General features: G+C 37.9%; 3 protein-coding genes across 3 annotated transcripts in view; 1 reads left to right on the forward strand and 2 right to left on the reverse strand.

Moving 5' to 3' along the window:
* The window catches only part of LOC138030343 (PCI domain-containing protein 2-like), a 282,269-nt gene that overhangs the window by 253,231 nt on the left and 10,622 nt on the right, over positions 1 to 18,416 (reverse strand). The window lies entirely within an intron of this gene.
* On the forward strand, positions 3,141 to 4,785 carry LOC138030044 (putative nuclease HARBI1). The gene is made up of 3 exons (XM_068877905.1): positions 3,141 to 3,283; positions 3,398 to 3,568; positions 4,068 to 4,785. The coding sequence occupies exons 1-3, from the start codon at positions 3,155 to 3,157 to the stop codon at positions 4,737 to 4,739; spliced, it is 972 nt and encodes a 323-aa protein (XP_068734006.1). The 5' UTR covers positions 3,141 to 3,154; the 3' UTR covers positions 4,740 to 4,785.
* On the reverse strand, positions 5,659 to 11,177 carry LOC138028842 (myb/SANT-like DNA-binding domain-containing protein 4). The gene is made up of 10 exons (XM_068876463.1): positions 10,339 to 11,177; positions 9,860 to 9,946; positions 9,570 to 9,689; positions 9,278 to 9,394; positions 9,067 to 9,196; positions 7,877 to 7,950; positions 7,536 to 7,616; positions 7,175 to 7,255; positions 7,002 to 7,089; positions 5,659 to 6,211 (listed from the first exon to the last, which is right to left on the reverse strand). Exons 2-10 carry the CDS (start codon positions 9,938 to 9,940, stop codon positions 6,207 to 6,209), a joined length of 777 nt encoding a protein of 258 aa, XP_068732564.1. The 5' UTR covers positions 9,941 to 9,946; positions 10,339 to 11,177; the 3' UTR covers positions 5,659 to 6,206.

The raw sequence follows: 18,416 nt of genomic DNA on the forward strand, positions 1-18,416 counted from the left end.
AGAACAACGATACATTGCCAAATTTTGTCTCCAAACATCCACACCATTCATAACAATTCTAATCCTGGAATCATTATACACACTTTCCATGCCGAACGACATGCAGTAATCGCGAAATTATTACAAATAGAGCGATTTTCAATTGAGTGTCGAAAGGAATCAGCGAATTACTTTGGTTTTGCCTTACTTCACTCAGTGATGGGTTCAAAGTTCTCGCTCCACTTTCTCAACCAATCAGAAGTGAAACCAAAACCAATCGTGGCTCTCGCGTGCACATTTTCCCGCGCTTTGTGTCGGCTACGTGTAATTTGTTCGAGTTTTGATTAGTTTACTGGATTGTCTCCGTCCTTTTTGATTGGCCAAAGTAATTACTTTGGTTTTGGTTTTACGACAATCATTTAAAAACTGCTCTAAAGGGAAATAATATTTTAAGACAACGTTCTCGAAACCTGTCGTCATCATCCTTGCGCGTAGGCTCCCTAAAATATCAGTGAGGTGGTTGGCACTTTTTTCTTTTCAAACGGAATAACACAATTTTTCGTGTTTAGAGTGCCAAAAAACGTCTTCAGTTTCGGGGAAGGATTTTGCCCGATTAAACACCGTGAACTCTGTGTGAAATACAATTGTTAGAAAGGCTAATATTTCGTTCACAGGGCCTAATCATAACAGCGGGGATGAGCAATATTTGGTTTGTGGTTATGACGTCATCGTACGACCGCCTGTCCTTCCGTCCGTGCTTACGTTCAACTTTTCATGTAAGCCAATATGCGAAGTGTCGCATTGCTGGAATCCGCGTGTTGCACGGCCAGCGTACTTCACTTGACATTGCGTTTTAGTAAAAAAGCAAAAAAAAAAAACCTTAGTATTTATTTAATATGTCATACAACGAGGAAAGAAGAGAAAAAGAGAAAAAAAAACAGTAAGCAGGCGACGAGTAAGCGATGCTTAACATGAAAGAGAGCGACTGAGAGCACGGGAAAACACGCGAAATATCAGTAACACAACGAGAGAGAGAGGGGGAGGGAGAGAGAGGGAGGGAGGGAGGGGGTGGGGGGGGGGAGAAAGAGAGGGGGGAAAAGGAAAATCGTTGAGTTGCAGCTTAATTGATGTAGCCCATGTTGAAAGTCGTTGAGTTATTGCATCACTTTTTGTGATCTTCGGCTGTTAGTGATGTCCGCAAGTTTCCTATTAGTAATTGGTTTGTGTAAAATTGCAATATTTGCACTTAGTGTCAGTGACTTGTGCCATTGTTCGTAGATCGTTCTTGTCGAACCATCCACCTTCTTCCTGTACAGAGGGGCCAATACTTTCAAGGACACGTGTTTATGAATCTCACTGTGGGAAAAGACGAATGCGAGCATCGGTGTCTCTTGCAAAACAAGTGTGTGTCTGTCAACATTGGTAGCGGAAAATCTCCAAGCAGCGTTATCTGTGAACTGAGTGATTCGGACCACTGTCAGCACCCTGAAGATCTCAAGCCAAAACGAGATTGGACATACAGAGGCACAAAGGTATGTCATGTTAAATTAAAACCGAAATATTTTGGGCCAGATTTCACCCCTTTCCAACTTAACTTAAAATTGTGTATTGCTTCTCGTCAAGAGAACCGTTATTTTCTCATGTTCTCATTTTATCACAGGCTAAATTTCATCATTATTTTCTCAGATTTTCTTTCACTTTACACATCAAGGTGCAGTCGTACGTGGGATGTGAAACTTACTAGGGTACTCACGAATATTGCACCAAAACTTCGAAATGACACATGGCTATACTGATAACGATTTGATCAATATCTTAATCTACTACTGTGATGGGAAACGGTGGGCTATATGCCAAAAGGAGGAAAAATGTACTACAAATACCTCGTTAATAATAAATTTTAGTCACCGTGCCTGGTGATCTGAAGTTGATATATTCAGTTATCTTGCCTCATCAGAATCCTTGCTGTTACAATCCATGCTTCAACAATGGAAAGTGTCTTCTGGGATACACTGAGAAGAACTATGCCTGTGAGTGTCCACAGGGATTTACAGGAGAAAACTGCGAAAGAGGTAAAGGCAGGAAAACGTCATCACCTTTTTTGTTGCTTTCCAAAGAACATACAACGTTCAAGTGTGGCAGCTACTAAGTTAAAGAAGGAAAGAAAGGGTTCTGAGAAAGGAGAAATACATTTTAAAAATGGACGGTCATGTTTCATTCAAAACCAGTTGTGTTCTCGCTTTTATCCGTATTGGAAATACCCGCCTCGGAGTTCGTTTTGAGCTGCGCCCTCATAGGCCAAGGTTCGTTAGAATCATCAACAGTTATATGAAATAGAATGGTCTTGCTTTCGCCATATTCAGGGTCATCACACAGTTGATGATAGTTGATGATAGTGAACGAAGATCAAAGTGTATAATTCGATATTTTTTTGAAAGTTTCAAATTGTTAATTCAGTACCTGTGTCCTTTCTTGCTGTTTAGATGTCGATGAATGCAGCATCGGAATCCATGATTGCGATGAAAATGCAGTTTGTGCAAATACGGCTGGAAACTTCAACTGCACATGCAAGACAGGTTTTACTGGTGATGGACGATCATGTTCGGGTAAAATTGAAATCAGTAGTTTTGCTCGCTTTTATATCCGTACTGGTTATATGACTAGTTCGTTTTGAATCGCGATTTTTTTAGTTGAAGGTTCGTCAGAAGCATCAACTCTCATAAGTGAAATGGTCGTTTGTCCTATTCGTGGTCGATTGAGCCGCCGTTTAGGCGGCCATGATACTTTATTGATGATAGTGAATGATAATTTGTGTCGAAAGGCTCCGTTCGTGATAGCTGGAACAATCATCAACAATGATCAGTTATCACGACGCCTAAACGGGGTTTGACTCCTGGCGTGCGTTTCTCAAAAGACCCGAAAACTTTTCGGGCCCGGAAACGCACCCGAAAAGCTCCCGAAAACAATTTTAGGTGTTTCTCAAAACGCCCGAGTTTTTCGGGCCCGAAAAAAACGTATCGTTTTCCCGAGATATTTTACGGGTGATTGCGTGCTCCCGAGAAAAGTCAAAAAAATCTCGGGAAAGTTTAGTGAATAAAAAATGGCTGCCGTTGGAGCACTTTTAACCCCAAATCTTGAGAAAAGAAAATACAGACAAAGAACAGTTTTGACTGGAATGAGAAGATGCGAGGTAATTGAACGTTTTAGATTGTCACCTGAGAGAATTGAGTGGCTTATTTTGAAGTTTGAAGGACAATTGAGGCGCAACACCGGGCGAAATGCTCCGCTAGATCCGGAGATTCAGGTGGGTAATTTTCCTTTTTTCTATGATCTAGCCACTGGCACTTTCAACTCCCTCGTTGACAAAGAGGCCCTTTTCGAGTATAGTGGAGGTTTCAAATGTTTATTAACCTATTAGGTCCTGACAGCATTACGTTACTTTGCAAGTGGAAGTTTCTTGAAAGTCGTCGCAGACACCATGGGGATTTCCAAGGCTAGTGCCAGTCGCTGTGTTCACTCCTTTACCCAGTGTTTAAAGAGTATTGCTGGCGAATGGATTATCTTTCCCACATCAAGAGAAGAAGTGAATGTAATTATTGATATTAAGTTTTACCATAGTTCTACAAAAAAAGCACTAGCTAACTGTGAAGTAAACTCTACTAGTACTAGACACGATCATTTGCATGAAAGGGGGAGCGATTTTCATTTCCATTTACACTATATTTCTTGTTTGCAATTTAGCGAAAAGTCCTAAATTCAACTGCTCTTTCCACTCGAGTAGGCATATTCCTAAAAAAACTGGGGTAAAAAAACGCACAACCCGTAGAATTTCGCACAAAAACTAACTTAAATTTACGTCTTTTCCGATGAAGTCATTTTATTTACTGTTTTCTCTGCGGTCCGCATCGAGTGGTCGTCGGTCATGCGAATTGGCATAAAGTATTAATTCTGTGATTCAAATGATTAAAGTTTGTTCCGAAAATGTTGATTCATATTCTGATGCCCACGTCTAACAGGCTGTTAATCTCCTCAAGTTTTGAGCGGCAGTTTATTGGGTCCGCCGTTTTAACTACTGTGATCTTTCATAGGAAACTATGACGAAATTTTACTCGATTGGAGCTTTCCCCAAGGTTATGGGGGCGATCGATGGCACGCTCATCCCAATCCGTGCACCGGCAAAAGAGGAACACCTTTATGTTTGTCATAAGGGATTTCATGCCATCAACGTGATGGCAGTCTGTGATGCAGAAATGCGGTTCACAAACATTGTGGCCAAGTGGCATGGCTCAGTCCATGACTCAGCCATCTTCAACGGGAGCGCACTGCAGATCCACATGGAAACGAAACAGCAGGAAGGATGGTTGCTTGGGGACAGAGGATACGCCCTACAGAGCTACCTTATGACCCCCTTAAACCCTGACAAAGTGTCGAGTGCAGCAGAAGAAACGTACCAAAGGAGCCACACGAGAACAAGGAATGTGATAGAACGATCATTTGGCCTCTTGAAACAAAGGTTTCGATGCCTTGATTTCTCTGGAGGGACGATGCAGTTCTCCCCATGCCGCTGTTGCGACATAATTGTTGCGATAGTGGTATTGCATAACATGTGTATCCATGACAACACCCAGCTGCCAGATGGGCTTGATGTTACACAGCTTAATGGCAGTGATGACAGGCCTATGTATTCTGCACAAAACTGTGATGAATCAGGTGTTGCCAAAAGGCAAAAACTTATCCAAGAAGTGTTTTCTCAAATGTAAGCGCTAATGCACATTCACTCACTTCAATTATTAATATTTTACAATAAATTTCAACACAACAAACAAGAAATGGACAGTTAAGTATAAAGCTACAATGGGGCGGGTCCTCTGAAAACCGGAAAAAAAAAGAGGTAACAAAGTGGAAAATACAAAACTACCATGAACACTTCCTTTCAGATTTCTTATTTAATATACCACTTCTGCTTAAACCTACTGGTCAATATATAGTATTTAAGCTGGAGCTACACAATCTTATAATATAATCTTATAACCAGTAATCAGCGTTTTGCAAAAAAGTTCCCATGAAGAATGCTTTTCATGGATCCTGCCTTTGACGAACAGGCATAAACACAAAATCACTTACAATCAAAGGTATTTTTCATTCCCATTTTTAAGAACGAATATTTTTCATGGTCAAATATTTATTAATCCCTCCTACGTGATTTAGTTTTTCGTTTTTCGTACATGTACTATCTGGCTGTTTCTGAGATTAAAGTTTTTAATTTCATACAGAGTTTGTTTCATTTGTTAACCTTGTTTTGGGGTTGTGAGTTTGCTTTGCAAATTTCTCCCCTCATTTTACAGACTAACCCTAACTTTTGTCTGTGATTTTTCCTCAACTCACCATTCACACACACAATATTCCCCTCAACCTACCTGCTAAATTAGTGAATGTTTTAGTTAGTGGAGAGAAACCCCTTCTTGTAAGGAGGATTCTTCTATCAGCACCAATTAAGAAAGCCACAAAGGTTGCTAGGTTAACTGCTGCTTCATGTATTACTATTAAATAACCAACATTCACTAATTTAGCAGGTAGTTTGAGGAGAATATTTTGTGTGTGAATGGTGAGTTGAGGAAAAATCATAGACAAAAGTTAGGGTTAGTCTGTAAAATGAGGGGAGAAAATTACAAAGCAAACTCTCAACTTCAAAATAAGGTTAACAAATGAAACAAACTCTGCATGAAATTAAGAACTTTAATCCCAGAAACAGCCAGATAGTACAAGTACGAAAAACTAAATCAAGTAGGAGGGATTAATAAAATTTGACCATGAAAATTATTTGTTCTTAAAAATGGGAATAATAAAGATGAAAAATCTTTACACTAAAATCGTCGTTCTTAAAAAATATAAGGAAAAAACTATAAAGAAATCCCATGGAATATGAAACACAGGTTCCACGAGGCAAATCCAAAAATCCCGAAGATAAAGGCAAGCTCACCACCATTAGGCTTGTAAATGTTGATAAAACTATGCGATTTTTCATGCAAACTTTCTTTCAGCAAAACAGCTAAGTACAACCAGTTGCAAAAATACTTGAGACAGCCATGTTTACATACTCTCATCTAAACACAGCTCTTGACCAATGAGAGTGCACGTACGATCCTAATTATTTTATAAAAGAATATATTGCACTGCATATGAGCTGCACAAGTTCAAAAGCCATACATCCTTCACCAAACGCTGAATTATTCTGAGGAGAAAAGTAGAAAATATCACAAAAACAGCTGGAAATTATCAGGAAAACATGATGATTAACTCACAATGATTAGGCTATTTTTTCTTTTCAATCAGAGTCTCAATTCATTTCTTCATGCTATAGTAACTGGTTGCCACCTCAAAGTACTGAAGGAATGTTCAAATAAATGTTGTGTCGAGTCGTTGTGTTAATTCAGTGTACGTCCCAGTGTACGTTTTGTGTAGCTTGGCCAGAGAATAAATCACCTTTCCAACAACATCAATGGAAGAATTTAAAGGAAATATTTATATCTGATTACGAGTTAATATTAACAATATGCCATCACTTCAGAGCACACATCACAGACGAATGAAATTAAAATATGGGGCACAGTACCACGAATGTGGAGGCCTATGTTTGAGGACTCTTTCAGATTGTAATCACACTCAGTGTTAATTCAGGTCATTTGCAGGCATATCCTTACAACAAATGAGCACAACCAAGACACAGTCTGATTGGTCCATGTGCCAAAATGAACATTCCTGACTGGCTATAACAATTGTGTGACACTTCGATGTGAGCATGACACAAGCTGCTTTGTAATAATGACAATAGCAACTTTATTTAAGTGTCAATGGCTTTACCACAAGAGCATTAAGTGGGACACTAACATTATTAACTCAATCAAATCAAGTATTGGTTTTGTCTAGACTCTTAGCAACAATGGCAAGTTAACCAATCAGACTGCGAGACTAAAAGCAATTGTGGTAAAAAGTAATTTGTTAAATATTATTATTATACCTACCCTCTTTTTGCTTTTTCATGAGAAGCTCCATTTCAAGTTTAACTTTCTCCATCTTCAGTTTGTAATAGCTGGTTGCAACCTCAAAGTACTGGAACAGTTTGAAATAAACAGATTTGACTACTACAAGCATATTCAGAATCAGTAGTTTTTTTCTTGTCATGTAAAATCATTACCTCCAGCTGTGCATCTGCAAGGGTCCTCTTTTTGCCTTTTCTGATGGGTTTTATGGAAACCTCAACCACTTCATCAATATCCTGGGACACATAAATAAAATCAGACAGCGACATTATTATTATTATTATTATTATTATTATTATAATTATTATTACAAAAACTTCTTAGCAGCACGAAGTAAGATATCGCTTTGATGATCCATACCATGTTTTTGAAATTCATATTTAATCAATACATGTTTCGTTGGATCATCAAAGCAATTATTATTATAATTATTATAATTATTATTATAATTATTATTATTATTATTATTATTCAATACCCTACATTCACTAAAAGCAAAAATAAGAAAAATATTACCTGCACATCCTTCATTAAAAGTGACTGTACACTAGCTTCACACAGCCTTGCTGAGGAACTGCTGCTGCTACTGGTTTCATTCTACATCCAAAAAGCACAAAGAAAACACTAGTGTATAGTGTAGAATGCGTGATTTGAAAGAGAAGTTTAAGTGTTTTTAAAGTTAAGTCAGTGTGCATGACCACAACCGAAAAAGTCTAACTCATTATTTAAATTACCCAGTTCCTCTGACCATTAAATTTTATTCTCGTTCCCTTTTTGTATGTATTTTGCATGAAAATAAAGAGGGATTCTTTTTTTCAAAAAATTTAATAGAATGTTACATCAAAGTCCTAATATACCTCAATGACATACTCTTGGCTTGTTGGAGGGACAAGTGGAACAGTGGCATTGATGCCCTCTTTCCATAATGTTTCTGTTATACACAAAGAAAAGGTGCTGTTAATGAAACTATGCAATTTTTCATGCAAACTGTCTTTCAGCAAAACAAGTAAGTACAACCAGTTGCAAAAATACTTGAGACAGGTTACAGGAAAATCTCAATCCACCTCGCTTTCCATTTTCCCCTCCCCTCCCATGATGTTAGCAATGCAAGATCATGCTCAATAGGGGAAAGGAAGGGGCTTTGTGTTCTATGTGTAAGACACTTTTCTAGCATTGATTTCAATTTCGGAAGGCGGCTGTTTTTCACTTAGAGTGTCGACTCAACATTTTTGTAACTGTTTGTAGTTGGCAAATTAAGCAATAGACCACAAGTTTCTATAGTTTATAGGCTGATAAACCACGGTGGATGTTGGTACAACATGAGAAGAATTCGTAAATCACGAGCAGCAGGAGAGTCAGATTCATGAATTCTTCGAGTGTTCTTCCAACATCCCAAGTGGTTTTCAAGCCTATAAACCCTAGAACGTGTGGTCTATTGCTTTTAGATAATAATTCAGAAGATGCACGATTTTTCCATGACTTTACTGGCACAATAAAAAAATAGCTGATTGACCAGAGAGCGTGCAATGATTTTGGTTATTATATAAATGCTTTTGTTGCACAACCTGACACAAGCATTATCAATTATTAATCAGTGTTCTCCTTTTCAAACGTGTGGTAACTGGAAAATTTTACTGCCTGCAAACTTTTTTTAACTCCCTAGAAATAGACTTTGTTTGGTATTTTTGAGAAAATTAAACAGGTATCTTTGATTGATCTACCAGTTTAAAAAACCACTTTGACCTGTTATGCTGCAAACAAGGGAGAACACTATCAGTTTAATATGTGCATACTGTACATCCATATTAATTATTACTATGGCAACTTCTATAAGAACCCCAGGTAACATATAATCATGATCATCATTATCTTCATTAGGTGGGTAGGAGGTGGTTACACACCAACCATTTTTATGTACCTCTTATCCCCTAATCCATTTATTCTTGCTACTTTTTACAAGGAGAAGCATGTGGCAATCTCTATCACATAAACTAACTAGACTGATTGTCACTGGTGTGGTTTAAATTAAACTATATACACAATTTACCCAGAGTATCTGTTCCTCCATTTATCCCAATAAACGCCTGAGGACCAAGTACATTCGCCACTTCTCTCTCAGTGGAGGACATTCTGCTCACAGCTGGAGCCACTGGACAATGCAAATCCTCACTAAGTTCCTGCAAAAATTAATTTACTTCATGTTCTTGATCTAATTTACTACAGACAAATCACAATGGCACAACTAAGGTCTGTCTTACTGAGTCATCTGGTAAATTCCCATTCCCAGTGACTTTTAATCTTCTAACTTCTCCTTGGTGTGCCTGACGTTCTTTTCGTTTTACTGACGCAGTCAGATCCTCCCATCGTTTCTTCACCTGCAAAGTAGGATTAATGTTGATGGAAGAATACTAAAAGAAATTAATGACTGTGCATTAATATACTGGTTAGGAAAACCAGATGGGAAAATTTTGTTTTTTCTGTCCAGCCATCTCGTGGTCAAAAAAGCATAAGTTCAAAATTCATATGCATAGCATGGTATGATCATTTCACCTGGTCAACAGTTTTCCTCTCCCCTGAGTTTACAGCATTCACTGCCATAGTGATCTCCTCCCAAGCATTTTTTTTGCAATTATTAGTCACCACATTTGAAAATTTTGACTTGAGAACAACCTTAAAATAAAGTACATTGAAAACTAGCAAATTTGTAATTCAATACGACATTATTAACAATTGAAACCTCACTGTAAATGTACTCACTGCAACCTTTTGTTAAAGAAAAAAAAGCAAGTAAAACATGGTTTTTTTCAGTATAATGTAAAGAGATAAATTTATCCACTGACTTGTCTTCTCGTATAGCCATCAATGAGGGCTCTGTTCATGTCTTCCGTAAATCTGGCACTTTTTTTCTTGGTCTCAGACATCCTTTACTACAATGGAGCAGAATTAAAGAAAGACACAGTAGGATAGCATTTCTAATGTGATGAATGCCTTAGCTGCTCAAGAGCTGAATTTGAGAGACACTTTGCTAGCACTGATTTCAAGTCCGGAAGAAGGATAACTATTACTGGCATGATAATCTTCTCCATTCTTACTACTTCTCAAAGGCCAACAAAGGCTATAACGTAATCTTTGATGCTTATCTTAATTAAATCATTGTTAACTAACGTGCTATTATACCAATGCTCCAAAGTACTTGTCATGAATTGCACTAACAAACGTTTCAAAATATAATATAATTCACTCCAGCATACCTCAAGATAATTATCACAGGAAATAAGATTGATTTAAATTAATTTACTTGTACCAAAATACAGCATACCAACGTAACAATTCAGCCGGAACAAACGGTGACGCGGCTTCCGCATAAATTCCCGCCAAATTCAGAGCCACCAAACCAATTGAACAAGAAAGGCAAACCAATAAAGAAAGAAAATGATTTTCATTGCGTTAATAAACTCTCTCATCAACAATTTAATAGCAAGGTAAACATCTTTATTTAAATAAAAAAAATATAGACAGAGAACTTACTTGTAGCACAGCAGCCTACTCCGCAGTTAAAATCAATCCATGTTGGGAGACTGCAAAGGCCTCTATTTCATTCACTGTAAGCTTAAGCTTAAGTTAATCGACTTTCATTTTTCTTGATTAGCACTCCATGTTAAAGTCAACAATGACTTAGCAGTAATTTTTACATAAAAGAAGAAACATGACCACAAACGAAAGTGACAAAACAAGATCAAACTAGCCTACCTGTCCGCTTCGATACCTTACCTGCCCGCACTCACTGCAACCTTTCGTTGAAAAAAACTAAACATTTATAAATGTTTTAAGGTTACAGAAACCTCATCGCAAACGTACGACTTGGTGCTTTTTGACGTACATTATCAGGTTTGAATAGCAAATGCAAGTGATATAGATAAATTCTCGAAAGACAAGAAAAATGTGCTCAAACCATGTATCAACGGCTGGTCAACGTTGCAAGATACTTCGATTTCAAGATTGCCGTCACACTCAAGACAAGCTTGTATTATGGAATTTCCAGTAACTAACCACAAACTAGAGTTATTTAACAGGTGAACAATAAAAAACAATGGAAAGAGGGCATCAATGCCGCTGTTCCACTTGCCCCTCCAACAAATCGATCTTGATTCTCGAACCACCTGTCCACGCAGACGCAGAAGGTCATTCCCGAAAAAACCTACCCGAAAATATCGGGCTAAGTTCGGGTGTTTTGAGAAACACTTTTCGAAACCCGAAAATAAAGCCCGAAAAACTCCCCGAAAACTTTACGGGCCCGAAAAGTTTTCGGGTCTTTTGAGAAACGCACACCTGAATAGAAAACGCACGCACCATTATAGGACAACGCATATAACAATTAACTCGTGCTTACAGTAGACCAATTTTTCGCAGCGTGTGATTTAAGCTATTTCCTACTTTCTAGTCTGATAGACCCATGCCTCTCAAAAGTGTATTGGAGGGGTTAATGGGTTATACTGTCAACTCAACACTCCTTGCTAGGACCGTTAGGCCCGTTTTAAACGTCGCTTTTTACATGTGCCGAATCTAATGCAAATGATAAATATCTGTTGTTTTCGCTCATTTGCATTAGATTCGGCACATGTAAAATGCGACGTTTAAAACGGCTCTTAGAAGCGAAAGCACAAGAAGATAAAGTGCCCTAACCCCAAAATATTTTTTTCGCTAAAATGAATCTTTGTACCTGTTCGAAACGCATTGAGGCCATTTTCTCCTTTTTCTAACAAATCCTGCCGTTCTATAGGCTTCAAAACTTGCGAAAAACCAAGCATCTTTTGTTCACAACCAGAAGAAGGGGAGTGGGTCTATTCCTGATTTCACGTCACAATTTACTTTGCATGCATGTTTACAGAGTTAATGCAATGTAAATTAGTTTGTGACGTCAAATCAGGAATAGATCCACTCTCCTTCTGACTCGGTCGTGAACAGAAGATGATTGGTTTTCCGCAAGCTTTGCAGGATTTGTTAGAAAAAGGAAAAAAATGGACGCAATGCGTTTCGAAAAGGGGCAAAGATTTATTTTAGCGAAAAAACTATTTTGGGTTAGGTTAGGGTTATTATTATACAATTACTGAAGGTTTTACCTTGGATTCACTTGTGATTGGTTGAAAAAGTGGCGCAAGAACTTTGAATCAATCACTGAGTGAAGTAATGCAAACCCAAAGTAATTAGCTAATTACTTTCGACACTCAATTGTTCAAGTCTAAGTTGGCGATGAGCCGGATGACGTCAAAAGTTGATATTTACATGTTTGGATGAACAAAATGCACAATATTCTGTAAAAATGTTTCTGTTCTTGTTCCTGCTTTTTCTATGTTGTTAGTATGCTCATTTTTCAGATTAAAAGAGCTATTTAAAGTGAAAAATGGTTTAACTACGAAATTCCACCCAATTCCATTTTTTTTTTTGAAAATACTAAAAAATGGGTCGGTCGGACGACGGTAAAGGAAAAAAAGAAGGGGATGGCCTAATAACTTTCATCGAACGCGATACTGACGACGGACTCCATTTACTGGTCGATAAAGAAAACTAAAAAATCTCACTTGGGGTTCTTACCAAAACGAAGGAAACACTTTCGAAGTTGTGCCCAAACCTAAAAAAAAAAAAACAACTTTTGAAAAAAAAGTTTTTATTAGCGCAAATTTATTTAATTTCGTATTATCATGTCTATTTAATATTGTAAAGGTAATGCCATATTCTTTCTTGATCAAGATTGTACAGGCAAATTGAATAACTTCAAAAGATATCAACGCCTGCCAACACAGTCAGCCCAGAATGTTGAAATGTTCACCATTGATGGAAGTTTGTTTATTGCCTTCGCTCAGTTTTACAAGTTGCGTTCTAGCATCTACAAACTATTAAACGAGTCGACCGGAAATTTTATCCTTCACCAGACCATAGACACCAATGGAGCATGGGACATCGAATACTTTATGATTGCTGATAAACATTACATTGCTATCGCCAATTATTGGGATGGAAGTATTTACAATCTAAATTCTTCCGTTTTCCAGTGGAATGGACACAGTTTCGAGCTTTGCCAGAACATTTCAACATCCGGAGCAACCAGTTTTAACTTCTTTAAAATACATTCGGAACTGTTCCTTGCAGTCACGAATTCTAACAATGGAATTTCTAAACGTATAAACTCATCTATCTACAAGTGGGAGGACAATAAGTTTGAGGAGTTACAGGAAATAAGAACACATAGAGCGCATGCAAGTACAGTGTTAACAATAGACAACGAAACATTTATTGTTTTTGCAAATTGGGACGATTCGTATTCTTTCCATTCTTCAGACGTGATGAAATGGTCGGGGAAGAAATTTATCGACCCGAAATTCCCTCAGAAGTTTGGCCACGTAGTCTGGGATCTCAAGTCCTTCACAATCGACGATACTGTATTCCTTGCATTTGCGACAACGACTGGAATTGTGATTTACAAGTGGAACGGTGAAAAGTTTGTTAATGTGAATCAAACTTTTTCAAAACCAGGTGACGTTTTTAGCGTGCATACGTTTACGATGTGTGGTCAAACGTTCCTGTGCGCGACCGGTTTGTATTCGAGTGAGTTGGTTTTGTATGTGCACTCGGAATCTAAGTTTATGGCAATGTATCAAGACAGTGAGAACGGGTATTTTCCAAAAAGTGTGACGTCATTCGAACATAAAGGTCACACTTACCTAGCAGTAGCAAACTTCTCCGGGAACAACAGCATCGTGTATAAGTCAGGTTTAAAGTGGTTCTAAGATAACTAAATGTAAAATGGCTTTGGAGTGGAACTTGTCAAAGATTTATCAAATAGGACGACTAAACTTCATATGAACTAAATTACAGGTTCGTCAGTCATGAAAATCAACTGAGAATTTGAAGCTGCTTTTTGTGGCCTCAACACTTGGCTTTTAATTCCAAACGCAAACTCACACAATCGAACTTTACTCGTTTGTGTGTGAAGAAAGTCAACGCTGTTTTTAAGTGGAGATCTTTTTACGAGAGATAATGATCATTTTATCAGTTTTTTGTCATTTAAGCCCCATTTACACGAGCAATTTTTCCTTGACAAGTGGACTTGTCAAGGAAAACTTGCCGACTGTACACATTAGCAAGTTTTCCTTGACAAGTTTTCCTTGACAAGTTTTCCTTGGTAGTGTAAATGAATAATATGACAAGTTTTCCTTGTCACATTTTCCTTGTTGTCCATCTACACGAGCAAATTTCAGACTTGACAATTTTTCCTTGTCAAGGAAAATCTAGCGCGCCAGATTTTCCTTGACAAGGAAAATTTGTCCACTATTCCCCATCTACACGAGCAATTTTTCCTTGTCAAGGAAAACTTGTCAAGGAAAAATTGCTCGTGTAAATGGGGCTTTAGAATTGTCGCAACGGGTGAGGTGGAAATATTCTTAAACTTGACTTTCATTTATTAACAATCACTTTGAGGTTTTTGCTTAATTCCTCCAACCCTGTAAACAAATAATCTCCGTTCACATGCATAGTTCAGTTTAATTGAACCCGTCATCGGGTGGAGTAATTTAAACAAGCATGAAGTATCACACACTACGTATCAACTCTCATGATAGTTTTTAATATTACGATTAATGATGTTCACGAGTAAAATCCAAGGTTATGTCCTTGAGTATGTCCGGGTAGTGTTGTTTATATAACTGTGCATAAAAGAGCGAAGAGATCAACACTACTAGAGTTTGACAATTTGAGAAGACTGATCAGTTCCATTTCGTAACTTTTCGATATATTCTCTTTGCCTTTCTCAAACAGGAACTATAAAAAATGCATTTGCAATTAATCAAAATGAACACAATGGCGTTCTGTGCCATGTCAAAAGAATGTGTTAGATGCTTTAGACAGAAAAAATACAGCACACATGTTTTATCTTTTGACAGAATGCTAGTTTGATAGTTCTTAGCCATTTCGTTCAAATCCAATAGCCCAATTTCGATATATTAAAATTCAGTTTTAGAAAAAAAGGCATCACGAAACTCATACAAATCCTTCTTTTTGTTCCCCAGAACCGCAATATAACGAAATTACAACCGGACGCCCATGATCATGGGTTCCTGATCACAATTTAAGTACTGCATTAAAAACTGTAAAATTTTAAATATGACCAAAGAATCTACAGTCGATCCGAACAGTTCCAGTTGGGAGCAAACCAATCTGTTGATCTCTGTTGTGTGTGTGACAAACACAGGCGTGCCGTTCAACAAGGGAGTACCCTAGCTAATATTCTGGGCAGGACTTCAACCTGAGTTTTTAAGATTTCAATTTAGGCACATCAGCCAGTCATAAACGAGGCCTCCGGCATAAGCTCATGGCTAAGAACACGTTTCGATAAAGTGTGTAATTGTGTAAGATTCTAGAGTTTGCGAAATACTCCGGTGATCTTCAATAATTACAGGGGTAGCTCACTTGGTGTGAGGTAATAGACAAATCGAACTCCACTGCTTGGAGATATATACACCAGATTTAATCAAAGTTCAAAATCTTAGTTACTTTGAATTACAAAGTAACGACAATTTGTATAAACGACGAACATTTTACTATGTAACAGCAGTAGCAGTACAAGTAGATTTGTAGCGATCAGTAGTGAAAGTAGCAGAACAGTAGTAGCGGTGGTAGCAGTGGTGATGGGTTCGAATTCGGTCGAGGACTCACGCCAAAAGATAGCGTGATAGGATATACATTGATAGATTATAGCAACTAGTAGATTCTACGATCGCTGAACAATAATAGCTGAATACACCTTAAGAGTGCGCAATTTTATAATAATGCGTACGTGAAAAAAACTAAGGAGTTGACTGAAAACGTGCACTCTACAGTTTTCTTAACTCCCTCGCGGAACATGTAGAAGCTATCGATAAGCATATGCATGAAACCGCAAATTCCTAAGGAAATTGTAATATCAAAGCACGTTTACCCTTTAAGATACTATTTATAATCACTAGAAAATTCGTGAGAAAAACAAAACAGGAAAAGTAGTCGTTTCCAAACTAACATGTAGATATGTACTAACTGCTCGTCGTAATCATAAGATAGCACGCGTAAAAGCAGTAACATTGCAAAATATTCAATAATAATTATGTATGGGGAACTACAACAGGTTGCAAAATTAGTGAGACACTCCCGTTAAAAAGACACCTTTTTAGCTTTCAATACCCACTGGATCTAGAACTTCCAACCTTTCCCTCTTCCCCCCTCCCTCTCGGTCCCCTTTTCAAGATTAATAGTTCAAGTTTCCAGCACTTTTCCGTTCTGCTAACAAAAATTGATAAGGGGGTAGGGGGGAGGGGGGCTGCAGTGTGTGAGGAAAATTGGGTAAGTCAATAACGTCCCAAGAAGGTAAAGTGCGTCTGTTAATTTTGAAACCTGTTGTTGCATAGGATCCTCAGTTGTGCACCACTTATTAATAATATTGTATATTGAAAATTGTATACTGACCATTTTAAGGACGGTGCCTACCATTGTCATTGTGCATACGTTCTGCGCATCTTGAGATACTCGGGTTTCCTATCGGTGATGCTTACTAATACATGGACATTTTTGCGCGGTTTAAACCTATCCGAAGAAAGTAAATCTTAGTAAGTACTCTTGGTATCCAAAAAGAAAATTGGGGGGTAACCATGCATTTTATGGAGATAATTAAGCTTCAGTTTGAGAAGTTATTTTATGAATTATCTTTGAAAAATGCGTGGTTACCCCCAATTTTCTTTAGGATTTCTATAACACTTGTTAACATCTACATTTCCTATATAATCATAAACGTGGGCAAAAACATCTTTGAATTAGTAGGCACCGTCCTTAAACATACTTATTACGAAAACACGACAAAAGTGTTATGAAGAATTAGGTATGGCGTTTTTGTTAACTGCTATGAGTCATTCTTTGTTTCTAGTGAGAATTAAACAAGTAAATAAAACGAGTTATAAAGTATCTTTTGTTGTTGTTTTTCTTTTACCTATGAATGTGTAGTAACCTTGATTTTCATGCAAAACTTCCTCCGTCGACAGCTGCCGAGTTTTTTTCCTCCATAGTGACTTGCATAATTTTCGACTGCAGAGACCATAAAGTGCCTGGTTCTAGTGAGAGATTGGTTATGTTGCCCTTTGAGCAAATAAAAATGACGGCGGTAAAGTTGGGCAGGTACAAGACACAGGTCAAGGTCATTATTTTACCAAAACAGAAACAACCCGAACCGTTTACCAAAGCTAACATTTGCTCCGAAAACGTTTGTTTAGGACTAATTAGGCCTAAGGTTAGCTTTAATGGTTGCTTAGGATACGTTGTCTTTGCAAAATAATGACTTGCGACCTGGACCTGTGACCTGTGTTTTGTACCTGTCAGGTAACACTTTCTTGGGGATAATTCTTACGTGACGTCAAGGCGATGTTGGTGTCCCAGACTACTCTAGGAACTGAGTTGGAGAGGTCTTTCCATTCGACCAAATACTTCGAAAAAAACGGGTAAGGAATCAGATGGTACAGAAATATCCTGGAAACAAATTTCGAGAATTTGAGTATATCTCGTGAAGTGGTCCAAAAGGTTCCGGAATTCCAGAACAACTCCAGCGCGCGCCAACCGGAAAATGCTGTCCCATTTGCCAGATGAAATTACCCAAATTTTAACTGAAAAGCGCTTCGAGTCTTTTGGAAACGTTTTCTCGTGTTTCGAGATTTTCGAAAATTTAAGGTAGCTCCGAATCGCCTCGCTATTTTTCTGATTTCACGCGATTTCAGTTCTATTTCGGATGTTCAAGCACTGAGCTGTCCTTGGTTCCTTTGTTCTACTATTTGTGGCAATATCAATCAGTATCTCTCCATATTTCCAATATGCTTTTATTTTCTCAAAATGAGCCTGGGCTGCCTGCAATGAGTTTAGATTCCCAGAAGCAGGTCAATTCTTAAATTTGTCAATAATTCATACCAAGGACCGAGATTATTAATACCGTTTAAGTAATTTAATACAAAATAATTATGTACACTTCCAATTAGTATAATATTCAGCTTTTAAGCTACTGCCGTATAACCCCGCTTTGTATACTTTTTAGTTTCCTTCCACCTCATTTCCTTTCTAGTCTTCTGCACAGCTATTTTTAGTGTAGTCACGCAACTCTCCTCCCACTAGCTCCCCATTAGTGGGGAGGAGCGTTACTTGACGACACTAAAAACGGCGGTGTAGCAGACTATTTGGTCAGAACAGAGATCGACGTCATTGCCAGAAAAATAATCTAACTTCTTGAAATTCACTGTGTGTGGCCTGCCTTTGAAGAGACAGTAAAGCGTTTTCATTCCTCAGTGTTATCGACAGCCTTTTCTGTTAAGTCAGACAGAAATCAGAAAGCTGATG

The sequence above is a fragment of the Montipora capricornis genome, chromosome 13 (assembly GCF_036669925.1).
Source record: "Montipora capricornis isolate CH-2021 chromosome 13, ASM3666992v2, whole genome shotgun sequence".
NCBI classification, from domain to species: Eukaryota; Metazoa; Cnidaria; class Anthozoa; order Scleractinia; family Acroporidae; genus Montipora; species Montipora capricornis.

Excerpts from the sequence above, each read along its gene's own strand:
- LOC138030044 (XM_068877905.1), top strand. The coding sequence starts at position 3,155 with ATGAGAAGATGCGAGGTAATTGAACGTTTTAGATTGTCACCTGAGAGA. Across the intron at positions 3,284-3,397 it reads CGCTAGATCCGGAGATTCAG|GTCCTGACAGCATTACGTTA; the intron begins GTGGGTAATTTT and ends TTAACCTATTAG. Across the intron at positions 3,569-4,067 it reads CATCAAGAGAAGAAGTGAAT|GAAACTATGACGAAATTTTA; the intron begins GTAATTATTGAT and ends GATCTTTCATAG.
- LOC138028842 (XM_068876463.1), bottom strand. The coding sequence starts at position 9,940 with ATGTCTGAGACCAAGAAAAAAAGTGCCAGATTTACGGAAGACATGAAC. Across the intron at positions 9,197-9,277 it reads GGAATTTACCAGATGACTCA|GAACTTAGTGAGGATTTGCA; the intron begins GTAAGACAGACC and ends TAATTTTTGCAG. Across the intron at positions 7,256-7,535 it reads TTTTAATGAAGGATGTGCAG|GATATTGATGAAGTGGTTGA; the intron begins GTAATATTTTTC and ends TATGTGTCCCAG.